This window comes from Alosa pseudoharengus, unplaced genomic scaffold (genome assembly GCF_046254945.1).
Source record: "Alosa pseudoharengus isolate Yale_2024_CS ecotype anadromous, Long Island Sound unplaced genomic scaffold, YU_APseudo_1.1 YU_APseudo_1.1_scf_11, whole genome shotgun sequence".
Lineage (NCBI taxonomy): Eukaryota > Metazoa > Chordata > Actinopteri > Clupeiformes > Clupeidae > Alosa > Alosa pseudoharengus.
The window spans coordinates 16,263,058-16,290,018 of NW_027468576.1; the positions used below are offsets into that span (position 1 = coordinate 16,263,058).

At 43.0% G+C, this 26,961-nt stretch overlaps 2 protein-coding genes across 2 annotated transcripts; both read right to left on the bottom strand.

The window, feature by feature from the left end:
* Positions 1-72: 72 nt before the first annotated feature.
* Positions 73-6,546, bottom strand: pcsk9 (proprotein convertase subtilisin/kexin type 9). Its single transcript, XM_076276692.1, has 12 exons — positions 6,192-6,546; positions 5,638-5,829; positions 5,418-5,541; positions 5,043-5,176; positions 4,347-4,488; positions 3,838-4,034; positions 3,456-3,639; positions 2,955-3,131; positions 2,508-2,653; positions 2,162-2,327; positions 1,232-1,404; positions 73-709 (listed from the first exon to the last, which is right to left on the bottom strand). The coding sequence occupies exons 1-12, from the start codon at positions 6,369-6,371 to the stop codon at positions 482-484; spliced, it is 2,043 nt and encodes a 680-aa protein (XP_076132807.1). The 5' UTR covers positions 6,372-6,546; the 3' UTR covers positions 73-481.
* A 3,885-nt stretch (positions 6,547-10,431) lies between these two features.
* Positions 10,432-15,787, bottom strand: LOC143116808 (uncharacterized). The gene is made up of 3 exons (XM_076278128.1): positions 15,629-15,787; positions 14,959-15,327; positions 10,432-12,914 (listed from the first exon to the last, which is right to left on the bottom strand). Exons 2-3 carry the CDS (start codon positions 15,207-15,209, stop codon positions 12,722-12,724), a joined length of 444 nt encoding a protein of 147 aa, XP_076134243.1. The 5' UTR covers positions 15,210-15,327; positions 15,629-15,787; the 3' UTR covers positions 10,432-12,721.
* Between the last annotated feature and the right edge of the window lie 11,174 nt (positions 15,788-26,961).

The following is a 26,961-nucleotide window of genomic DNA, read 5'->3' on the forward strand; positions in this document are numbered from 1 at the left end:
TGTGTGTGTGTATATATACAGTTAGGAAAATACATTTTGACACATTCCATTGTATGCATATGATTTAACTACAAAAAAACATAAAGCAGCATTCATATAATTCTAAACAGAAACATTGAGCACATTTCTACTGCGAATTAATAGAATAGCATACATTTGTCTGGTGGAATGTGTTCTCACTGAACCACAAGCAATAGGTAGGCCAAGATTTTAAAGCTAGGTGACCGCTTTACATACAAAAAGATAAAAAGCTTCAGCAATGGTACTCTGTACCTTTCTATGCAAAATATGGCAGTAGCGATACATTCACTTACTTTTTTTTTCCTTCATGTTTCTGTTTATTTCACTTGGAAAACATTGAGGTCATAACATATCTTCTCTATATTCTGAGAAATCACAGAAAGCGTGGAAAGACAGGAGTGTAGTTAATGATATGAGCGCATGGCACGTATCTGACCAGACTGCAGACAGACAGGGATTCTCATTTGTGACTGCTCTGGTTCGTCTGCAGCCGCTCCTCCGGTTTGCTCCGGCCGTTCCGACAGCAGATGGCCAGGGCGGCGGTGGACCCTCGGCCACTGCCGCCTCCTCCTGCCGAGCTGCTCACCACGCAGGTGTTGGCTCTGCTGAAGGAGCCACGGGAGGGTGAGCCGTGGGAGAGGGCAGTGCAGCCGGTTAGCGTCCAGGAGTCTTCACACGAGACCTCCACCTGCGGCCACAACACAGCATAGGGATCAGTGAGGATGGAGTGGAGCACAGTGCAGCACATGACACACCTGCAGCCCCAGTCTCCATCTCCATCAGGCATTCAAAGCTACGATGAATGTTGAAAGGAGACAGAACCTCACAATCCAGATATTCCCAAACCATTCAAATATACATTCATCTTACTCAACCTATTCCAGTGTTAATTCACTCATGTTACTTTTTTGCAGATCCTATACAGACATTTTTTTTTAAACCGTCCTGTTTCACAATTACAAAATCTGTGCAACCTTCTGAAGATATACTGTTACATAAACACAACCTCTGCACATGTCCTGCGCTGTCACCTGTGTTGTGAGAACCAAAGTCCCTCACTGGGCTCGGCACCCTCTGACACAGACAGCCGGCATGCTAACAGAAAAGCTATGAACTTACACGCTGTAAGTGTCTGCATAAAGCTTCATGGTGCATCTGTCATAAAGTGTGAAAATGGTACCAGAAGAATCACCCCCCAGCTCCCACATACCTGTTCAGTGAAGTCAGTTGGATCATGCTCCCTTAGATGACACTCCAAGTCGGGGGCGTAGCAGCAAGAGGCATATGCCATCAGTCCCTCCCCTGTAGGACACGCCTTTTGGTCGCCATGGAGAGGCCGCCCAGCATCCAGCACAGTGCCTGACTCTGAATGGGCACTGCAGCCTGAGGTGGGGTCATTATTAAGGTTAGTACGGGCATCCAAAGATATTAACATATGCAGTGTCAGGATGCCATCAGGGGCCAAGCTAGAAATGGCAGAGTTTATTCAATTGTATAGTAGAGTAGTAAAAACAGAGCAATAGTTGAGCAGTAAAGAAGTATAGGCACCAGAGAACCAGGGCATGATTATGAACTGTCTCTTACTCTAATGTGACCTGGGTCTGGTGTGGATTGACAGCCCTATCCCCAGGTGGAAATCTCCATCTTAACAAAGTAAAAGTCCTACCGCATATTTGTTCCAACAATTCAATAAACCAGCTCATTTTGATCAGCATCACTCTTCAGCTAATTAGTCAAATCATCTGCGTTAAGTGTACTGCACAACCAATACATGGTAGGTAAGTATATATACTCTTTTGATCCCGTGAGGGAAATTTATTCTCTGCATTTATCCCAATCCGTGAATTAGTGAAACACACTCAGCACACACTAATCCCGGCGCAGTGAGCTGCCTGCAACAACAGCGGCGCTCGATGAGCAGTGAGGGGTTAGGTGCCTTGCTCAAGGGCACTTCAGCCGCCCGTGCCTACTGGTCGGGGTTCGAACCGGCAACCCTCCGGTTAAAAGTGCTAACCAGTAGGCCACTGCTGCCCTAAACACACGATTCTGGTGGGACTTTGTGAATCATCTCTTATCCCGGGCTATTGATTGTGTTGGTGATGGCCACCCACTGAGGGTGTGTGTGCATCGCACATCTTACCTGTGAGCTGGTGCTCAGCGTTGGTGCAGGACGCTTTGGTGCCCGTCTGTTTGCTGGCACTGACCTGGCACTGCACAGGGCTCCACGTGCAGCAGCGGGCGACTGCGTACACTCCCTGCCCCCCGAAACTGTTGGTGGCGACACACTCCTTTACACCATCCCGCTCCTCAAAGAAAAAAAGAAAGCGACAAAGGAAAGTGAGAATACCACTGTTAGCTTGGCGGATGAAATATCAGACATATTGATCTCTCCAAAAATCTCTACAATGTTCGTCCATTATTCTGTCTTCCTCTATGTTTCCCAACTGGCCTGACGTTTCATTTGTTCATCCGCTCCTGCCTCTCACCTCTATTTTGTCTCCGGCTCGAGTTCCACCCGGGGCATAACTGGAGCAGCTGAAGAGCTCTTCTCCTTGGCGGCATCTTGTTACCGCCGTGTCTAACGCCAAGGTGCCCGACATCTCTGACCACACTGTTCGGCACAGCAGATCCTCTGGTGCATGGGCAGATACAGACCACAGTTAAAATCTTGCCACTAAGCCTTGTCCTTAAGATATGATGGAGTATTAGGACAACACATGAAGAAAAAGAAATATTTTTGCTATGACGAGATTAAACTCAACATGTCGACATTAATCTTTACATTTTGAGTAATAAATGTTAATTTGGCCATCACACAACTACTACATGTAATATATAACTCTTTCATCTCAAATCAAGTGAAAAGTGCACGGTTAGTTTTTAATTGTTTTGTTGTTGGTGTTGTTTTTATAATTCCTGAAATGCCGCCATACCTGTGAGGGCAGAGTTTGGACTGGGCAGTGAGGCGACCATGTTGGGTGTGGCAAGGCGGTGCTTTTCAGGGAAGCCCTCTGGGTTGATGGCCTGTTTGACTGAGTGCCTGAGCAGCAACTGCAGGACCTCAGTGGACGTGGCGTTGGGCCTTGAGTTCAGGATCACCGCTGCTATGCCTAAGAGAGTCAAGTAACATACTTGAGTGTGACGATGAACATAGAAATCCTTTTCCATGGATTAGAATTAATCTTCAATGTCCAAAATGTAAAAAAACAACCTAATAGTGAGCCCAAAGCCAAGGCTACTTCAAAGTCATCTGAGAATTGACATGATTCAAGTACAATTCAGAAATTCATTTTCATATGATTTTAGTTTTTTATAATTACTATAATATTACTTTGCACCACATTATTGTATATTATTTGGTACATTTGTGGATTGACGTTTCTAATTCTTAGTTGACGATATTCTCGGTGGACTTCTCTGTCTGTTAGACTCACCAGCTACATGTGCCGCAGCCTGAGAGGTGCCACTCTTGGTGGTGAAGCACGTGGGGCAGTCACTGGAGGCACTCACGATGTCATCACCAGGGGCAAACAGGTCCACACAGCTGCCATAGTTGGTGCCTGTCGTGCCCGTGGTAAGAGGCTGGTCAGCATGGTTAGTGGCTCCCACTGTAATCACCTAGTATCAGGAGGTATTTTTAATGTTAGCAAAACTATTAGCTCTGTTCATATTGTCTGTGTAATAATAGCATAGTCTGTAGAGTCTATACTACAAACTAGTAGTCATGCAAAACTTTAAAATATAACACAATTTGCACAGTGTATTTACTCTCCATTATACCTGCAGAAAAATGAGCTCACAGTAGTAGTGGGTTACCTCTGGTTCTGATGACGGAGAGTAGCGGCAGGCATCGTCCTGGTAGTTCCCGGCTGCTGCGATAAGCACGGCCCCGGACTGCACCATGTCCCTGCAGGCAGTGTTGAGGGTACGGCTGAACCCCCCCACAAACGGGAGCAGTACCACCAGTGGGCTCAGCGGTTGGATCAGCAGGGACGCTCGGACGTACTCTAGAGCTGAGGATTGGGTGAATAGGTCAGTGCTCGCACGCAAAATAGTGGATCTGCATCACCCAGGTGGGTGCCATACGTTGGTTGAAGGGAGTTCCCCCTTTCATTTGTGCTTTGCATGTCTAGATGTATATTTAAATGTAATTACATGTAATATGTTGCTGTTGTAGGCTCAGTTTATATATATTATATATACAATATTTTAGGCCTGATTAGATCTAATTCCAATCTATTGCATCAAAATGGAATTGCAATTGCACAATGCAATTTCAGGATGACATCTTCTCCACAGTACACTGTCCCTGTTGTGTCCCTTACCTGCCAGTGCTCCAGAGATGGTGCCTTTACCCTGGCAGTTAAGCACACGCACGCTGTTCACGTTCGACCCCCGGGCCACGCCCGAGTCCCGCCCACTCACCACACCTGCGATGTGAGTGCCATGACTGTCACACTGACTGGCCTATGGGAGCGTGACAGAAAAGATGCAAGTTAAGGTGAGGTAATGGTTTATAAATAGGTACATTACTCTTTAACTCCACTTTTCACTGCGCCACCCACTGTAGACCCACAGAAACATAAATTCATCCAGCTGTATGCATGTCTGTCCCAGCAGGAAAGAAGTTAACCTCCATGTGAGGTTTTGGGGATTTCCTGTCTTGACTTCTCAACGTAAAAACAGTAATCAGTCATGTGTCTGAGGAGCATGAAGGCGTTGAGATTACAACAAAGTGAGGAGGCAGCACTTTTTTCACGCAGCATTAAAGACGCTTGTGATAAACATGTGATCTCTTCTGCCCCCTGCTGATCTCATACTACAGGTACTGCAGTATGATGTTCTTCCCGATGTAAATAGTCATCTGACTGGCTTTTTTTTTCAGATAGCCACAACACAAATTGCATCTTATAAGACAACTACACAAGTGATAAGAGTTGATAAGGGATATTTATGCAAAGTCCATATAGAAACATGACAACATCACAAGATGCTTTCAAGCTCTTTCTCTTATCACTGACCTGTCTGTGGAATCGAACACCATCCTCGTCTGGAACACTGTTGAAGTCAGTGACCTGCACTCGGCCGTCAACCTCACGATGGTTCAGGTGGATGCTAGTGTCTAGGAGGAACACTGACACTTGGGAACCGTCATCTGTTAAGGAACACACAGACACAAACAAACATGCACATAAGATAACCATAGACATATACAACCTATGTGAAGATTGCCACCTCTGTACTGATTGCACCTCTGAGCATATAATGATGAATCAGTTCAGATCAGATCAGTTCAGTCATGATCAGTTCCCACAAAAAAAACTCTCTCTGTCTGTCTGTGTTTGTGTACTGTGTGTGTACTGTGTGTGTGTGTCCTGAGAAATGCATGCACTCACTGGGGGGGGTGTATTTTCCAGCCTCGTGCTTAATCTGTACTATGCGGTCCAGATTCCAGGGTACAGCCTGAGCATATACAGAAGAGTCCTCCTCTATGTACTTCACGTGTGGCAACTTCACTGCCTGTACACAGGGAGAATTACACAATCACTCTTGACCTAAGATTATTGAAACTCTTGAATGCCTTACTGCTGTGATACAATGCACTTTGCACATTACCAGATGTAGAACATCGCTGCTCATCTTCACCAAAAAGCCGTGGAAAGCTCCAGCGTACTTCTGGACCACCTCTATTAGATATCCGCGTTTAGCTGCTTTAACTTGCAGCCTGCGGATGGTGCGGTCCACATGGTTGTCGTGTGTTCCCTCTCGCAACACGACTATGTACTGACCAGGCATTCGCCATTGGTCCTGTGCGGAAAGTTTGTTTTAGTGAGATGAAAGTGCGTTATGTCAAACACCGCACCCTGAGATAGTTAACCACATTTTAGTATAATAAGCTATAGGGTCAGCTGAGGTCACTGTTCTGTCGCAAGTGAACTACGCCGCATTGCAACCTTGCGTGTGTGTGTGTGTGTGTGGGGGGGGGGGGGGGGGGGTTAAGAATGGCAATACTATGTCTTATTAATGCGTAAAATCATCCGTGACAAGAAAGTAATATCTGAATACACACTCTACATGAAGACAAAAGCCATAATGTTTTGTGAAAAAAAAAATGTTTTACGTCATAGTAGGCTATATATTGCTCTGGGAATAATCATATTTTAACTTACCTTATTACACCTGTAGAAGTCTGCGGGCTGTTCTGTTCCGGACTCAGGTTGGCTATCATCCTGGCGAATTAGAGAGATAATCATCTCCTCATCTTCCGTATAGTCCTCTGTGGACAAAGTCATTGGAACAAGCATACAAAGAAGAGCACCGACTATCACAAATTCAACTAGAGCGCTCATTTTCACGGATTATTGTTGAATTTCGTTGAAATATATAAGCTACTTATACGTTTTGTTCTATGAATATCATTAAAAAAAAACAAGTAATTAACAATAGCCATATATAAGAGACAGTCCAGAAACACTGTACTTTCTCAGTAATTTCATTTGGGCATTTAAGAGATTAATTTAAATTACTGAAGTCTGACATGGGCAAACCCTCAAGGCGGGGACTTGTGACGTTTTGGGGGGTCACGCCACCGCTTTTGTATCGAATGATGTCTTCGTTTAATAAATGTCCTGAAAAGGATTCAAATTTCAGAGCTGCAATCACCAGTAACGTTCCAAGCCTGCGGCTATCAGCTTTGTCAGTATGAAAATGTGGAGGGTGACCAACAGGCTTAGACTTGTATCTTATTTGAATGCTGTGATTATCCAGCGCAGTTTTGGTATGTGTAATCAAATATATTTTCACCTGTAGGCTATTTACATAGTTATCAGGTCCCACTGGACAGTTTGTTTTGCAACAATTATGATGCATGTATTAAAACATGGGACATCTTATGTAAATAGTAATAATGCGTTTTAATCAAGATCACATGTGGTTACATTTCCATTATAGTCCCACTGTTCATTCATTGTGCGTCCGCAGGCTCCCCCAGGAGGAAGGTGTGTAGCCAACTCTGTGCGCGCACATGTGCACAAGTGTTTGTGGCATAGAAAGTCTATCATGTTGCCAGTTGTTTGGTACTGTAAGTACAGAACGAAGTTTCTCTGGAGTGTACTTGCGGTTTCACGCGCATAGATGATTGATATCTTCATCTGAAAACTCTATGACCCATCTGTTTCCACAGACTGACATGCATTTTCTCCTCGTGTAAGAAAAAATGCATTTAAATAATAATTAAAAAACTATATTGTGCAAATCGCAATCACCTGGGGAGAAACAGTAGCCTATGTTCCACAATTTAGTCAGTATATAATAGTAATCTCTTACTGCCCTCTGGTGGTCTCATGTGGTCTCACTATTTCCAGTAAATCATCAGCAGATGCAATTTTAGGAATGTAAACTCTCTAGTTTAACTCTCTCTGCCTGAAACCCTCCTTCCCTCTCATTCACATAGTCTTTTTGTCCTCTGTTTATGTAGTGCATGTAGTCCACATTGTCAGAACTATGCAAAATTCCGAGCTCAGACCTTCCTCAATTTCCAGTGTTCAGTTATTCTCCACCTTGCAGAGTTTGTTATGAGTGCTCTTATGGTGATTGCAGAATCCTGCCTATTAAGAGGTGATGATTGCTAGAGGTTTCAGAGCTCTGCCTTAACACAGACACAGCTCTGTCTGTCCCCTTTTCCCCACCACCCTCTGGTTTCCATGGGGACCGGTGCCAAGGTCAAGGCTCTGTCTCTTAAAAGGTTTTCTATAATCTGAGGTCTTCTGTTTCAGATGTGAGAATAAAGTTAGAATGCACAAGCACCATTGTGAAACTGAACTCTTTTTTTATTAACAAATATATTTTATAAGAGCAAACTTGAATATTATAACCATGGGAGAAACCAGCATTTGTACCTGAAATAGAATGCAGATGCCCTGAGTCAATTCAAATTTAGATTATCCTTCATAAACCCACAGAATTCAAATGCTTCTGCATTCAAAACAAGTGTCTAGCTAGTCAATGTCCTTCTAACTGTCTATTCTAATTTTAGCTAACAGCTTATCTTCAAAGTACAGACACCGGTCAGTCACTGTCTATTTCAGAGCTGAAATGGCAAGAGTCCTCCACGGTCCCATAATACATTTCAGCTTCCAACTCCAGCCCCAGTGTCTTGCTGTGAGACAGAGGACTGCGGGATGGAGGAGTCAGAGAGGCCTGGATGGCGGCCATGGTTGATGCAATGGCTGTCACAGCAGAGCCACTCATGACATATGTATCTTCCTCTTCCTCCTCTTCATCATTGAGATTTGCCAGAGGAGCCTTCAGTGGTTCAGTGGTTGTCTCACTGTACAACAAACAGAATCATGTTAGAAGGGGACCAAATTCAGTTAGACTGTGTGTGGATTGAAATTTGATGGATAGGTCGTTTATAGGATGAAAAAATTACAGAAATCCAAAATACAATCCATACAATCTCCAAATGCACACAGAGCACACAATGTGCCATGGAATGCAGGGCTCTCTAAGGCAGATTTTGTATTTTTGTATTGACTGTTAAAAAACTCCTTTGCTGGACCATCAATCCTGTTGGCCATTATCACTTTAAGATGCATCCAGATGCATCTAGTCTGCTGAGTGAGTGGTTGTTGTTTCTGTCTTCTTTTCTCCCTCATTATCAGTATTTCAGAGCGCCTAATTATATCATGGGAGATGGAGACCAGTGCCTGCTCGGGATGGATTGGATTGGCAGGCCGGAGACGCTCATTATGGGATGTGACTGATCTCTGGGTGAATGGAAGATGAAACGTTGACGGTCTCTCAGGTGCCAAGCCCTCTCCTTGATACTGGGAGACTTGAAGATGCAGTCTGCAGTTTCATTTTTGGTTTTGATTTTCTGCGTTTGTTCCTCTGATGATCTCCAGACTGCAGCTGGCCAGAGGGTTCACAGCAGACAGGGGATGGACTCTCTCCATACTCAACCACTATCTTGGGCCTTCACACAGATTTCCCCCCAACTGGCCCCTGTTCATCATAATGTGTTACCAGGAACTAATTTTGTGGAAAAAAATGAGTCTAGGACTCAAAATTGAGAGTTTCAAGTTTCAAATTCCTGTGTGTGTGTGTGTGTGTGTGTGTCTGTGCATCACTTTGGATAAAAGCTACTAATTACAATAGTACAGTGTGATTATGCTACAAATTCCTTGAAGAGGCAGGGCATTAAAAGTGGTAATTTAATGAGATCCATTAGACATACCATGAGCTGATTATTGGAATGGTACACAGTCCCCCCCTCTCACTCGTCCAGATCTCCTCCTGGTTGGGTATAATGAAGGTTGCCTGGAAATAAACATGATATAGAATTCTACATATTTCTGAACATAATTTATATTTATGTAGTTCTCCACTTATTCACTAGCCTGACGAGCCAGACCCACATTAAAATGTAGGGTCTGGGCACTCACCGTTCGCAGTGCTCAGTCCGAGGGGCGGGATAATCAGTTTACGTTTACGTTTGCCAACTTAATAAAAGCTTAACTCATGTCACACTGTTCGCCAACAGCAACATCCATCTTATTTGTTTTCAAGTAGCAGGGAATTCAAGCCAAACCGTTGCAACTCAGCCATCAATCATTATGTTAAGCCCACCTAACGACTCTATACACGATTTCATTGGCCTGATTGAGTTTCGATTTCTGGAGCTCACAAGCCAACGGAGAGTTGCTAGACTAGCGCTAGGGGCGCGTCTAGATTTCTAGGCTACTTATTCACTTGAATTTTATACATTTTTAGACAGTATTATAATTATTTATTTAATTTCGAAAGGTTCCAAAACCCCACAAAAGATTAATGCACACTCTCCAATATCCTTGCTGCTTCTTTCTTTCTGTCTGTCATTTTCCTTTCTGTCTGTCCCCCTCTCTCTGGCCCACCTACCTTTGGGTAGCACTGGCACATACTCCAGACTGTGCCTACGGCGGCCGTCAGCACCCCCATGGCACAGAAGGTGGCAAAAACGTGGGGCTCCTCCACGCTCATCACAAACAGGCCCACAGACACCAGCAGCAACCCCAGCACGATCAGCCCATAACGATACGGCTTGTTCTCAGCCATCGGCCAGCTGCGGAGGAACAGGGCAGCTCCAGACCAACACAGCCGAGACTGACACAGGCTCCTCACAGTCACACTCCGCTTCTACTGTGATAAATGTGCCGCTATGACATTGTCAACCTGGGGTAAAGGTGAGAGTGTGGGCTGGGTGTGCCGAGTACCACCTGACCTGCCCAGGTAGAGTGGGTCGTTACAGGGGGCATGTAAAACTGGAGCCTCGGGGGCCATTTCAGGTTCAATGAGGCTTGGCAGGTCACCTTGCCTACAGCTTCTCACGTGGTTTCCTCCAGTCAAGGATGGATAAACTCACTAAAATCATTTTGTGTTTAGACCTGTAAATGTATTTGTTTGTGCACATATTTGGCATGTTATAAAAACCTTTACAGTTCAGTAAACATTGAACATACAACATTCTTGGCTCTGAGAGACACTATATTCACAAAGGAAACACATTTCACACTTACACTGAAGTCCCTCAGAGATTAAAGGCATAGATCCCTTATTATGTATTTTCTCATGCTGACAAGTGAACAATTAACAAAGGTCATCAAAGCATCAGTATTCACTTGCATTATGGTGTAACCATGACATAGAAAAACTCAGCGACAGAACCATTTTAACTGATTACTGATTGCCATGTAAACAGCTGGGATACATTACAGAACCAGTAATAGCATAGACGTAACATCTTTGGGCCACATGAAATGAAGAATCATCGATAAGGAGTCAAATCCTCAAACTTTTAAATGCTAGTAACAAAGTTATTGGCAGTGAGTGCCAATTCATCACTGCAGTGGGTAGAGCCCCTGGATCTACCCTGGGGGTCAGAAGGCACCTGATGCATAGTGTACCATCCTCTATCATGACCAGGCATACATACATCCATATGCACGGCCAAAAAGATAACTGTAACGTCTTACTGTTCCATCCAGTATACCAGTACATCTATTCAGTTGTTAAGTTTTTAAAATAAACATTCATTCCAACCATGGCTTGACAATGAGGCACTCATTATTATTCAATAACACATGCCCAGGCCTCTTGGTATCTTGACAAGGCACTTTGAGACTGCAGATGTATTGTCCATGCTGAGTTAAGCAGAAGCAAGCAGGCAACAAGCATCATCAGAATGTGAATTGATAGGTAGAGACTGCCAACAATGAAAGCCCTGACCTTGTAAGTGCATAAGTACTCCAAAATGCATAAACAAACTCCTGCTGAGTGGGAAGTGTCCTTCCTATGAAAACATGTATCAGCAGAGAAAGTCTGGAATCCATTGACCGGATGCAAGACCTTACATACAAGAACTTATAAGTGCATTTGTCTCTTGTATTAGGATGATGTATTCTCTGACACTTAATTGGGTGAGATACAATTCCAACCAAAAAAAATAACATTCAGAACTGTATGCGAAGCACTCCCAATGCCTGAGTATATTTCACTGAGTAACACAACAGAGAGGTAGAGACCAGAAAATGCTAACTAGGTGGACCTAATACCTTTTTTCCTGCTCGAAGGGCCACATTAATACATTCAGTCCAGAAACTGGTTAATGAAAAGACCTGATCCATCCACTGGAACTGTAATCATCTTCCCACCTGCAAGACTACACTGGAGGAACCATTTGTCAGTCATCCTTAAGCCTGTGCAGGAGTACAGATCATGGAGGTGATCTTTGCTCTGCCTCTTATCCTTTCAGTGCAGCAGGGGAACTTGGTTGTCTGATAAAATACCTCAACAAAGTGCCAAACTGTTCCATAGTGTCCCTTCAAATGTAAGTAAACTATCTGAACTAAATTGTTTTGATGTTGGATGTTCCCTCTTTACCCCACCCCATCTACTTCTAATGGTGCTGTTTTAGTTGGGCCTGTTAGAAAGATGTCAAAAGTATTCTAGAACATCAAACTCCACAGGTGTACTGTATGACACATGATAATAATAACCTTATAGCCAAGAAAATTACAAAAAAGCAAAGTGTTACTATAAGCTAATGTCATTATTGTACCCTTCCACATTTAGCTTTGAACTGGTTTGACGGGCTAACCTACTATACACCTACTATGTAATTGATGTTGACACTGCAGCCTACCATGTTACTGTTTGAACAATTCTTAGGCATAATCAGCTTTGCAATATCTCAGCAATTGGTATGCTTCCTGCAGTTCACACACAAGCTCAGGGGAAGTGCTGCTGATGCCAGGAACTGTTCTTGCACCCCATTTTCAAAGTTCTCACTCGCAGAAGACTCTCATAACATGTCTAAAATGAATCCCTGTGAAGATGTCCCATTAAGATGTTCTCAACCACTGATTTTTTTTATCCAGTTTTATTTCGACTGTTATTTTTAGTTCAAAAAAATGACCGAGATCCGGACGTTGGTGACCTCATAGCTGGCTACGGGCCCCATGAGGCCTAGTGTGAGAAAGAAAAAAAGTAATCATCATTTGACATTCTTCACTCAAACCCTCCTCAGAAAGGGGGCAGGGGATGGGGGGGTTCCCAATGACGCCCCTGCACCCAAAGGCACAAACTGGTCACGACGAGCCACTGGAGACAAAGCTGGTTTGTGTGCTCTCGCCGTCAGGCAGGAGACAGTCAGTCCGGTCTGTCACGAGTTCTGGACGGGACTCTGGCTGCCCTTCATGACCGTCTCGTAGGACGGCGGTGGCTCCATCTCCCAGGGCGGGGGTGTCCGCGGAAGGCTCTGCTGACTAAGATGCTGAAGCAAGGCTGGGGGGATGCTGACGGGCCGGACCTGGTGTCCCTCCTCCTCGGCCGCTCGGCGGATCCTATCGAGCCTCCTGAGGACAGGAGAGATCAGCAACGGTGTTTATTAACTCTCCAGCCTCATGCACACCATAAAAAAATGTTACACATACTGTACATCTTGTTTAACATATCTAAACCACTGAAAAACTGCTACTATTGTCATAAATATTCAATTTTCTCCAAATATTCAATTATTCCCACTATTGCTAATATATTCTCAGTTATATTGATTATAAAACCACCAAATAAATGAACATGTTTATGTTTAACATAAACAAGTATGCATAATGGATTAAATTCTCAAATGCAAATTGTCAAATATAAACATGTACAGTAATAAGTGATCATTCTCAATTCTTAATACCATAAGTAGATGGTATTTCTGTCAAAAAGCAGATGAAGGTCTTTGTGTTCTAGATGGAACGAGTAAGTCTGGCTGGTTGTGTAAAACACTGATGGACAATGCCAGTGCTTAGCTAGAGGAATTTTGTTTACTTCTCTTCACAAACAAAAAAAGGAATGACCCCAGGCTGCTGTGATCACTCCGGTATGCTCATATACAAACACACACACACACACACACACACACACACACACACACACACAAATACTCTCTCTCCTGCTCTCTCTTACTGTTTCTCTCCCTCTCACACACACTCATACAGACACACATACACCATGTTGCACAACAATCTGAACCAAACTAGAAGGCAGACATTGTTTTCTAGTAACATCCAAGAATGGGTAAACAAAACCTCTGCAACCTTTTGAAAATACCCTTCAAATTTGTTTAACACTATTAAATCACCCTGCATTTTTAAACATTTACATTGCAGGCATTTCAATAAATATCAGTCACTCAAGAAACAAGCTGTTCATGCTTTTAACCAGTTGCTCTCATCACACATGAGAACGTATGGTTTACACATACATACTCATCTGTAATCATACCGCCGTGACATTACAACAACTATTTAACTACTAACTAACATATTTGCAAAACTGTTGTTGTTCAAAGTGCCACGCAGTGCCGTGCCATGGACGAGTCTCTTCCTTCAGGATGTCTGGATCTCATTATTACCAGGCCCCTGCACTCTCATGCCAAGTTTGCTCTTCCACTCACTGAGTCCCGCGCCTGGCCCATCACTGCGATGACAGGCCGGTGGGCCACAGGAATTAGCCTGGCCAATGGCTGCCTTTGTCTCGGCCAGCAAGGACTTTAGTTCCTTAGTTCCTCCGCGTGACAATGAGTTGAAATTGGAGGCGAGGGGGAAGTGAAAGAAGGGGAAGGGGCAGAACTCTCTAGTTTAGAAGTCTCAGAAAACCACTAAGAGCTTTAAATCACCACATTTTACAGCTGAAAAAGGGATCTTTAAAGACCAATACCAGACCTTCTTCACAAATAACGCCACATAAACCTGGGGTAACATTACTTGTAACCATAAGTAACCATATGTTGGTGTACCTTCCCGTTTTAGTTTGACCTTTTGGTGTGCCCTGGCCACACAAAAAGTGGAGAACCTCTGGACTAGAGCATTAGATGCAGAGGTTGCCCCATTTACCCAAGAACAAAGAGATCCGGGAGCTGTCCTGAGATACACTACTGTATAAAGTACTGTGGCAGGGGCAGATCATACACAGATCCCAGTTAAAGTGGCCTTGTCATCTGAGGGAATAAACAAACAGTGCTTTCCCTTGCTTGACCTACTATTTCATCACATCATCCATTGTGCTTCTGCCAATTTCCTCATGTTAAGCAAGAGAAGTTATAGCCACGCCAAGCTATAATATAGACAAACCAATTTATGTATTTATGGGTTTCATCAGGTCCCTTTCCACAGGTATTAATCAAGCACCATGCAGTCTGCATTCATAATCTAGGTGATTGATTGTATACACCTGTGGGGACCTGATGAAACCCATGAATAGGCCAACTGTAGGACAAACTCAACCTAGTTTTTAATCACTTTCTGAAATGTGTTTGTTGCTATTTGATCAGATGGCTGCTGTTAGTGAACAGACAAATAAAAGACGACTTAATCTCTGTAATGTGTGTGTAATCAAACAGTGTGGTACCTTTGAATGGCCATGGCTTGATGGGGACTGTAGCGCGTCCCTGTGCGTGGATGGAGCAAGAAGTGTCCCGGGACAGCTACATGGTCAGACTTCATGGATTGGCAGAAGGCGTACACGAGGATGATGATGCCGAAAACACCCAAAAGGAAGCCGACTAGTTGCAGGGGCGGATGCATGGTCAAAAAGAGTGACAACCCGATGGCTATTAACAGGGCTCCCCCGGTCATCGCCATTGCGCGTAGGGATGGCATCTTCCCCCGCGTTAGGTTACAACATCTCTCTGCTCCCTCTGCCCTGCCAGCCTGGGTCTGTTTTAGTCTTCTAGGTCTTGCTCCAACAGGATCATCTAACTGACATCCTCGGTGAGATCTGCAGGAACAAATTAATATATCTCTGCCCAGCGTACAACATATCATACCGATCACATTTAAATACAGCTATTTAAAGGCATAAACAGAATGGATAGTTCATAGTTCTATGCGTCTTGTCTACTCACAACATCTGTACAAAAGCGTACTTGTTGCAGGAGCGCACCAGAACTGAACAATAAGAAGTCTGGGATATTTCACTGCAATCTCTACAATAGTAAGAGACGTCGTGTGACTTACTAATGTTGATTTTTAAAGTAGCCTACATTGCACATGATACAAAATGATATATTCGATCTTACCCATATCTTTACATCCACACAAAGCTAACTATATTGAGATCAGCCAACGCCAGGCTACTTCATCTCGCATCATATTGCATTACTTCAGCGGTACAATGGTTGTAAGAAATCCCGCATTGTAGCCTGTCTTGGTACTGCATTTCAGCTGTCCTCAGTCGTTTCCCCCTTTTCTGTTTGACTTCCTCTTGCTATTATTTTCGGTAGTGGTGGTGGTGGGAGGAGTAGGACTTCAGGATAGAAATATCAAAATACGCCCTCGAAAAGCAGCGCCCACTGCTTGCGTATACACGGGGATCTAAACAGCTAGCCTCGTTGCAGCGTAGCTCTCAGAAGTTCAAAGGACGAGAACCAGTGGATTAGCTCAAAGGGAAGAAGGCAAGCATGTGAAGTTTATGATTTTGTATGCCACCCTGTCACCCTTGTTGTCTGGTTTGTTGAAGCAAGTAGATACTTTTCGAATAAATTGTAAATGCATAGGACTAGACCATGAGGTACAGAGTTAGTACCAGGTTACTAGAGAGTTCAAGAAGACACCTTGTGCACTCACCTTTGATAAGGCTTTTGTTGCTGTGGCATCAACACCACATGTCTAGAGCAACAAGTCTGGCTGAACAGGGGTCCCATCTTGTCAAAGGCTTGGCCCAACTCTACTAAATTGTGAACCTCAGTTTACTCATGGGTGCTTCTTTCTGTCTCTGTCCAAACCATGGTCCAAACCATACAACCATAAAAATGCAGGATTTGCTTGACCCCCCCACCCGCTTTGTTTCACACAATTTCACAGATGGGCACATAGGACCAAAGAGCAATGCAACACACTAGACTCTTCCTACACAAGTTGCTGCATGCATACATTTGTCAGCCCTACCAATTGACACATGAAAATCAAATCAAATAGGTAAAATGAATGGATGAGTACATGGAACTCCATAGATGTAATACGAAAAAAGTCACTCATGGAATGGACTGATTTGTCTGATTGCAGACATGTGATCTTAGCATTACGCTGCATTATTTTAAAGCAGGGTTGCTTAGTAATGTTGCCATGGCATGCACAATGTATAACTGTCACATGCATTTGTTTTATCATTGTGTATTTCAAAAGTATCACAGGCCCCTGCTGCACATGCTGTGACCCACCAGACAGGGTAACGCTAGAGCCTGGCCTGTAGAGCAAGATGTTTTTTTTTTATGTTTTACTTTTTTAAAAAGTATAGTAATGCTTAGTGTTCAGTCCATGGTGACAAGCGGTTTCCCATCCACTGTCTCCATCAAATAGAAAAGAACAAATGGACAAAAGTGAATAACTTCTATTTTAAAATGTTTGGGGGGGGGGATTATGCCTTTAATTTGACAGGACAGTGGAGCAGGACAGGAAGCAAGCAAAGCAGCAAGATGGGGCGGGACCGGGAAATGACCCGGGCTGGACTTGAACCCTGGTCCATGTGGGCACGTGGACCCAAATATGGCATGGGCACTGCAACCAGTTGTGCCACAGCACCCCCATAACTTAAATTTTAATGCACCTGTGCTGTGGTGTGCTCGTCACGACAACATGGACATTTCACTGTAAACATTACACATATGCATGCAGAGACATAAGGCACTTTTCATTACACATGCATGCAGAAACACATAACACTCTGAGGCACTTTCGAAGGTCAATTAGCACCCATAGCCCGTGCTCACATACAGTCCATCATCTGCTAGTACACTGTCAGTTTGGCGTGGCCACTGCAGCGATACCGGGGATCCAGAGGTCTGAATGTGGGCTCTGTCACAGCCAGCTTTCAGGTGTATCTCATGGATTAGATGATACATGGGACAGACCATGAATTACACAATTGACACTCAATGAGATTGGAATGGAATGACAACAAATTATCTTCGTGTGTGTGTGTGTGTGTGTTTGTACATGGGTTAAGGAGAGGGGATTGATCCATAAGGCTTTGCAAATATGGTATAAAACTAAAATATAAAATATCAACATACGGTATATAATATTACACTTAACCTACTAATTATGAGCTGTTTGTCATTCACACATGTTTAAATGCTACTATCCAAATACCAGACCAGAGAGAGGATAGTAAGAAATGGCTGTATCTAAAAGATTAGCAAAGAATATTTGTCTAGCCCAGATCAACAGATCATACTTGGGCCTCATTTATAAAAAATGTTACGTAGAAACCATTCTTCATTTGATCATCAAAGTTAATTTCTGAAATGATCATATGTGTGATTCAGAGAAAACAGACGTATGCACTAAGATCAAATCGGTGCGTAAGAACGTTTTATAAATGAGGCCCATGATCTCAATGATTTAACCCGTGGCAATCCTACCACAGAATACAGGACCGACACTGTTTCCACTCATTTAAAATACAGGGCAAAGGGGGCAAAGTGGAATTATTTTTGCAGCCATTTTGTGCTGCAGCATTAACACAAGGACACATCACACAAAACAAGGAACCTGGTAGAGAATGTGTAGGCCTATACAAGTGTGCAAATGGAAGCTGGGGCTTGTATTATCAGGTATGACTAAGGCTTACATCTTACATAATTACAAGTTTGTGTATGATAGACAGGAGTGGTTTGGGAATTGTTCCACAAAGGTCTCATAGAATTGTGAAGGCCCGAGTCAAGATGGCGCCATCACACCTCAAAGCTGATCTCTCGCGAGCAGCCAAAGAGGGGCTCTGTCGGCCGGAACGTGTCAGAGTAGCTTCTCCTCAGGTGTGTGGAGCTCGTTGTGGTTTTGATGGCCTCCTCATACGGAGGAGGGGGATCCGGGTTCCAGGGAGGGGGGCTGAAACCAATCGACTCCATTGGTGGATAGTCAAAGTCCTCATAACCTCCCCTCCTCTGTCTGTCCACAGTCCTGAAATAAAAATTATTTGGATTATGTCAAATCATCAGCACATAATTTCCATACATTACAATAATCATATTTGACAAAACATTCCCTTTCACAAACCTTGCACAAACATTTCTTGCAATGTCTACTCACTTGTGTTCTATATCTTAAAAACACCAAATGAGACTTGACAATGATAATGACACAGGTGTGAAATATAAATTGTTTGAAGTGTAACACCACTAGATGGCGGCAGAAATACTTTAACGTTAAAATACTGATTTTTTTGAGCGGATAATGTTGCCAGTGCATCTCAGGGGAACAACTAGCACGCGCCCACCCTCCCTCCCTCATTGTAGTGTGTGCTTGTGTGTGTGTGTGTGTGTGAGAGAGAGAGAGAGAGAGAGAGAGAGAGAGAGAGAGAGAAGGAGTTTAATTATCTTAATGGCTAAATGATGGCGTCATCTTTCTGTAAATTCATGATGAGTCTGGGCGTGGTTCCTGATTGTGATTTTAGATAACTAATAATGTAGCAAATTAACTAGTAGACACGACTGAGTGCTGTTTTGCTGGGTTTGTTAGTTAAGAACATGTAAACATGGAACTCTATATTTTAATGGTTAATAGTGACATGCACTGACTGTCAACTATACAAAATCGTTGCCTACCTCTGCGAGTTGATGGATGATGACTCTGTTTCTGAGACGTGGTTCCCGTGAAGAGGGGAGAAAGAGACGTAGCTGTTGTCTTGTGTGTTCTCGTTCCTGTAAGTCACTGGGGTTCTCCTTGTTTTCATTGCCCAGAAGAGACCCAGTATGAGCATCAGGGTACCCATGACCAAACTGCACAAGCTGAATGCATGTATCCTAGTGTAACTAGATGGTCGGAAAGCCATGGATCCACCGGCGACGATGAGTATCAGTCCTATGGCTATGCCTCCATGGTGAAGAGAAGGCATTGTGCCGTGAAGCTCTCTTTTGTATTTATTTTATTCAGAGCTGGGAGTGAGCAGGATATGGAGTCGGATATTCATCCTCACTTCCCATGTAATTCAATTAATCACCTGCGCTGCGATTTTGAACCAGTGGATCTTCCCTCGAAAACGTTAGCTTCTGAGTACTTTTTACTTCTTGACAGTTGCATAATTAATCCCCTGACTCCCCTGGATGGACGTGATGGTGTTTAACACCTGTGTGTGAAGGCAAGTTGTGGGTAATGGACCTATTCATCATCAGTGTCACTGATGATAGATCATCTCATTGCATCTCCAGAATGCCCCTCCCATAGCTCTGATAACAGCATTTATTCATGGAGTACTAAAGTGATATTTAAGGTCAACAAGTGTAGTTGGGGTAATTATTGGTCTGATTTCAGAATTTTGGTACATCTAAATCCTATTTTTTTCTCCTGAAAACAATAGATGGTCTTTAGAGTAAGTTTACACTTACAACCCCAATTCCAAAAAAGTTGGGACGTTGTGTAAAATGTGAATGAAAACAGAATACTATGATTTACAAATGAGAAAGACAACATCAGTTGTTGAAACCGATACATTTTTTTTTTTACTGTAATATTCATTTGAATTTTAATGTCAGCAACACTTCTCAAAAATGTTGGGACAGGGGCATGTTTGCCACTGTGTTGCTCCATCTCTTAATTTAACAACATTCTGTAAATGTTTGGGAACTGAGGAGACCAGCTAGCCTGGAAAATCCAGACCCTGATAATCTAGAAAGATTAAGGTTGTGCTCTCGCGAGAACTCTGGATTTCCAGGGTAGAGACCAGGGCCCAGTTCCCCGAAAGCATCTTAAGGCTAAGAGCGTCGTAAAGTCCCTCTTACGAACGTCTTAAGATTTGCCGACTGTTTCCCGAAACCATCGTAGCTTAAGAGCGTCGTGAAAACACTCGTAGATCTACGAGTGCTCCAGAGTACTCGTTACCGGCTAAGAGCGTCTTAACAGTACTTCTCACTGAGGTCACCAACAGGACATACAGAGGAATTACAACTTAGAATACATAATCCAATTTACGTTCCCATTCTTTATTGTGTTTACCTGTGATGAATCAGATTTTAGCGTGCAAAATAGCCTACATTTAATGGTCATAATAATGTGATGAAAAGCGGACAAAATGCAATCAAGTTATTAGATGAGACGTTGCCATAATAGTTTGACATTAAGTGAAGGCTATATTTAATTAGGCCTATGAGGTAAAAAGCAGAGAAAGCAACATGTGGTTTAGTCTGTAGCCTACTGCATCAAAATCTAAGCCTACATATTTCCTCTCTTTCTTACTCGACTTCTTTCTTATCTTCAAACGTGTTCTTGACACCGCGAAAAATTATTGCATGGTGCAACAATCTAATCTTAAAATAATTACAATTATTTATGTCTCTGTGTGGTATATAACCTAGGGATGCTTACATGCAGATGTCAAAGTGTTTCTATTTTCGTATTGATGTGAATTAATGGTAGATCCGAAGTTTAAATGGTAGGCCTATAGCTGTGACGTGCAGTCACCTGACATCACCGTCAAATCAGAGGATATTTCAGAACTATTAACGTGGACAGCTCCCCTTAAAAGCATCTTAAGAGCAGTGCACGCGCGTTCACGCTACGAGCATGTTCGGGAAACAGTCGGAAAAACCAAACGAACGATCGTAAGATGAATCGTAGAAAACCCTCGTAAGAGCGTGTCTCCGTCGTTATCGGGAAACTGGGCCCAGGGCCCACTTCCCCGAAAGCATCTTAAGCCTAAGAGCGTCGTAAAGTCCCTCTTACGAACGTCTTAAGATTTGCCGACTGTTTCCCGAAACCATCGTAGCTTAAGAGCGTCGTGAAAACACTCGTAGATCTACGAGTGCTCCAGAGTACTCGTTACCGGCTAAGAGCGTCTTAACAGTACTTCTCACTGAGGTCACCAACAGGACATACAGAGGAATTACAACTTAGAATACATAATCCAATTTACGTTCCCATTCTTTATTGTGTTTACCTGTGATGAATCAGATTTTAGCGTGCAAAATAGCCTACATTTAATGGTCATAATAATGTGATGAAAAGCGGACAAAAATGCAATCAAGTTATGAAACGAGAATAGTTTGACATTATCTTTGCTAAGTGAATATTTTATTAGGCCTATGAGGTAAAAAGCAGAGAAAGCAACATGTGGTTTAGTCTGTAGCCTACTGCATCAAATCTAAGCCTATTTCCTCTCTTTCTTAGTCGACTTCTTTCTTATCTTCAAACGTGTTCTTAAGTGACACCGCGAAAAATTATTGCATGGTGCAACAATCTAATCTTAAAATAATTACAATTATTTATGTCTCTGTGTGGTATATACTTGGGATGCTTAATTAATGTGTAGATCCGAAGTTTAAATGGTAGGCCTATAGCTGTGACGTGCAGTCACCTGACATCACCGTCAAATCAGAGGATATTTCAGAACTATTAACGTGGACAGCTCCCCTTAAGAGCATCTTAAGAGCAGTGCACGCGCGTTCACGTTACGAGCATGTTCGGGAAACAGTCGGAAAAACCAAACGAACGATCGTAAGATGAATCGTAGAAAACCCTCTTAAGAGCGTGTCTCCGTCGTTATCGGGGAAGTGGGCCCAGCTGCTAGTTTTGAGAATTAGATGTTGTACCATTTATATATAGATATAGGATTTAAATGGCTCAATAGTCCATCTTAACTATGTTTTTCATTACATACCCAGTGTGACAGGTTGGATTGTCACAGGCAATTTTAGCACCTGGATTCATACCATCATAGATGCTGGGTTTTGAGCAATTTAGATAGTCCCTTTCCTCATTACAGAGGATACTATCCTCATACAGAGGATACAGGAGTCCCCATGGGCGGACTGGCCATCTGGCATACCGGGCATTTTCCTGGTGCATGGGCCGACGCACCTTTTGGGCCGATAGAACAGGCTACAGTATATAATTTAATCATTTTGGCCAACGATCGGCCCAAAGGAAGGACAATCAGCGGCCCATTGGTGACATTTCCATATTGACACTCGACTGATCCAATAACAGCTCACGTCAGGCCCCACCCCTCCCATTTTGGCTCAGAGCCAGGATTCTGTAAGCGCATCAAAAGTTAATCGAAGTTGCCTACACGAAATTGCGGCGGGTGCCGGTAGTGACAATTATGCAAAAGTAACACCAATGTAGAAGCTTCAAAAAGACAATATTGCAAGTAGGCTAGCATATGTCAGCAACATGTTGAAGTTCGTTGAGTTTGAACGAGGATGTAAGCAAGCATACAGAGCAGAGGGACAGTGAGCAGGTGGTGTAGAGTGTAGAGCCTAGTTGAGGCTACATGATAATAACTCAGTGGTGGAGCAGGTAGGCTATGTGTGACATGCCATGCTGACGATGATGATTATGATGACTTATTAATTGCGATAATGTAATATGGTTATGATAACATAGTAAGGCCGTGCTGTCATTATAATAACAAATAGCGCAAATCATTCATTTTCTAAATGAATGATTTGCAAACCCAGACAGCTAGAGTGTCAAATCGATGTTAATAGTTGGTCAGATTGATCAGTTTCCGTCAGACGCCCAAACTTGGAAAATTCAACATCGATGGCATGAGTGGTGGTTGGTCTCTCAAAGTAGAGCGTCGAAAGGGTTATATCTTGAAAGGGTTATCATGGTAAAGATGGGCTAAAAGACTGTAGACTGACGGAAATGTAGGCTACAAAACGTCAAGTCATATTCATGCAGAAGCCACCTAAGCTATAAACTAGCCTATATGATAGGCTACTGGAAAACATTAAAGATAATTAGTTCATATAGCCCACAGGAATAAAATATTTCCAGCAACAGCCCTGTTTATTTCGTGTTGTTTCAGTTGTCCACAGTGATAACTGGTATAAATTACATTAATGTATACGGCAATCTAGGTATTTATCTATTTACACATAGGCTTCAGTAATTGTTTGGTGCTGCTGTCAATTGAACATTGTATAGTTTAAATGTAGCCTATTGAATAATTTGAAATGATACTTTGAATTCAAGCAAAAACTCTTCTTTAATAATTGCTTGTATAGCCTACTTGAATATGGAGATCATGTGCTCTATGGCTATCTCTCATCGGTCAGAGTGATAGCCAATGAGGCCTACATCACTTTCAGTGCTCCATGACAGTTGAAAATATATGCATATTTAAGGACAATGCAAGGATTTTATATTTAATTAGGTGTGCCCGACCGATTTGAGGGCCGCTTGGGCCAAATATGCCTGGGCCGATTTTTGGTCCCAGTCCGCCCCTGGGAGTCCCTATCCTCATACAGAGGATACAGGAGTCCATCAATTCCATAAAGAATTACAAATTTGACTGGTCTAGCTACAGGACCATTTCCCACTTCACCTCAGTCCACCTTAGATGAGCGTGGGCCCAGATAAGATGGCGGCATCTCTGTATCATGACAAAATACCATTTATTCTTTGAAGTGTAAAGTTTACACTACCATTTGTGAATGGAGCATCAACCTGTGTTCATAAACAATTGGTTATCGGAGGTTTTCTTGAGCCCATACAATTCTTTTCTTTACAGAAACAAGTCTGGTTTTAATACAGTGCCATCTGAGGTCCAATAGACCACGGCCTAAATACCTCATCATCTACTTCTGAGAGTCTCTGCATCTCTGGGATGCTCTTTATACGCCCAATCATGGTGCCAGTTATCCTAGTTAGTCGTTAAATGTTCCTCCTTCTGTAATCTTTATCATTACACAACTTTTCCAGCCTTTTGTTGCCCCCGTCCCAACTTTTTTGAGGTGTGCTGCTGGTATTAAATTCAAAATGTGCTTATATTCCCCATGAAATAGTCAAATGTTGAAGTATGGGTTTACAAGATTTGAAATTATTACATTCTGTTTTTCTTTGCATTTTACATTTTTCATTGAACATGTGTGTCCCATGTTCAGGTAGAGTACTATGATGTAGTAGGCCTAGTGCAAATGAGAAAGTGGAAGCCTAAAGATAGCTTAAGCGATGCTAGTAATTTCTAATATCTAACCGTTTTTGTAACATTCAGCAAATATCTCCTCAGGAGATCTCTCCACTCTCTGAGTGCACTGTTTAAAAAAACGGTCTTCATACACAGCCCTGGCTCTGTGAACGGGAAACAAAAAAGTGTGGGCAGCCTGCCCTTCAAACAATGACAAAACACTATGTGAAGTTTCTCAGGGAGCACTGACATTCCTCAGTTATCCATCTCTCTGGTATGTTTTGGTTGGTATTTGGTTCAAATAGAATATAAGTTGCTTTGGACAAAAGCATCTGCTAAAAAAAATAAACATAAGCGTAAACAAATGTGACATCATTCAGCATCGCTTACCCTACCTTTAATGTTTAATTTGTCATTGTTATGCTATAGTTATATCTTGTGGTTTCCCTCTTTAGTTAATATGAGTGTGTATGTTCTGTTTGTGTGGAGTGTGAGTTCATCATTTTTGCCCAGTGTGATTTTCCTGACTTTTCCTTACTAGTGTCCTGTTTACTCTAGGACTCGAGATTCCTTCCTGTGTATATACACCTGTGCCAAAATGCCCTCTGTATCACAGTCTGAATGTTTATGTGCCAGTATCTTAAAGGTGTACTATGCAGGTTTAGGTACAAGTATTTTTGGCGAGGTTAAAGCTCTCCCTAGAGTCGCGATGTATTTATATGTTACTCTGCTATTGTAAATAGCAAACTTCTCGCGACTTATCCCGCATGGCTGGTTTTCTCGGTAGGGACTGCTGTATAGCTATGCTAGGTGAACAATTCGCCTATTACAAGTTCATTTACAAGTTCATCAAAAAAAGTTAACCCCCTTCTTGTTGCAGCCGAGATGAAGCTTCTTCAAAGCCTCTGCTGACACACCAATTTCAAGCATCCAAGCACCAATTGGAGCATCTTTAAAAAGCTGTAAAATGCTTTACAGTTAGCTCTCACTCTGCCAATGGGTCATCTACCTCTGAAAAAATCTTCTCTGCAATGAGGAGGATAAGGAACTGGCTGCGGTTGACGATGGGAGCAGCCAGGTTTTCTTCTCTTGCGATCCTTCACATCGAAATCGACATTACGGCCAAGCTCTCACCTGAGACCATTGTCGACGCATGCTGGACGCAAAAAAGGACTTCAACGCAGAAGATTGGGTATGAGTTTTCTGCTCCAAATAAAAATAGGTGTGTTTCCAAATCTGTCAACCTACCGGGATGGACTATGGTGATTGCTAGACTGTCAGATGTTGTGTATCAGTCCAGCTGGAAGGTTGGAGGAGGACAGTGATCCTCCACCATGGCTGCCTCTATACAGGCCGCAGTGTCAGACTTTCCCAGAGAGAGAAGAGGACAAGGGTGCAGTGCCTGATTCTGTGCTCCCTCTCCCCAGCATTGGAAGCACTCTCAGGACACTCACAGCATTCCTGACAACTTTAAGCACACTTAAGAGACTTTGTGTTAAAGGCATGGGTTCATGTGAGAAACACAACCTGCCTGGTTGGATCTATATGGTGTGCACTTGTGTATGTTAAGCCTTATGCTCCCCTTTCATACGTTAATGGTTACATTAATTTCATCCATTGGTACGTTCCGTCCGTATTCATAAGCTTGAAGTGAGCACACAAATGACGGACGAAATCAATGCAGAGAACGGACGGAGGCTATGTCCATGTGTGTGTGTGTGTGTGAGAGAGAGAGGGAGAGTCACAGTGTAACCATTAGGCCTACATAGTCCAAATGGAGTGTGTATAACTTATGGTGTATTTCTATCTTCTAGTTTTGAGTCGATGTTAGTATGTATCTTCTGTCAGTGATCTGGTCCTGTGGTCTTTTTTATGTTTATTTTGGGGGCTTTTTGGCTTTCATTTTGACAGGACAGTAGAGATTGACAGGAAATGGGAGAGAGAGAGATGGGAGTATTGGGAAATGAATAAGCATAGGTCAGAATTGAGCCCAGGTCCCCAAGGGCACTTATCTCCAAATGTGGATCCTGCCACCGATTCAGTGTTGTATGATTTATGCCCCCATTGGGTTTGTTTCCTGTGTCTGCCCTGTGTTGTGTCCAGATGTACAGTATAAGCCTCTACCAAATCCCATGCTGAGAATATGTCATCACTTCCCCATCAACAGTCAGCTTCACATAAAAATCTGGACAAAAGTGAGTATATAATATTTTAATGCACATATGTCATGTGATGAAGGGTGCCTATCACAATGATATGGCCATTTCAACGCCAACGTTATACATGCATGCAGAGTAGACACAGGTCGTTTAGCACCCACAGCCCATGCTCACAGAGACTCTGTCAACTAAAACACAGTCAGTTTGGCCTCGACAGTGATACCAGCGGCATGCAATCATGGGAGTACTGGCATGATCCTGATATAGGTCTTTAAAAAACGGACTGAATATGGTCTCTGGACGCTGTGAACGTGAGGGCTGTGACCACTGACTTTCAAGTGTGTTT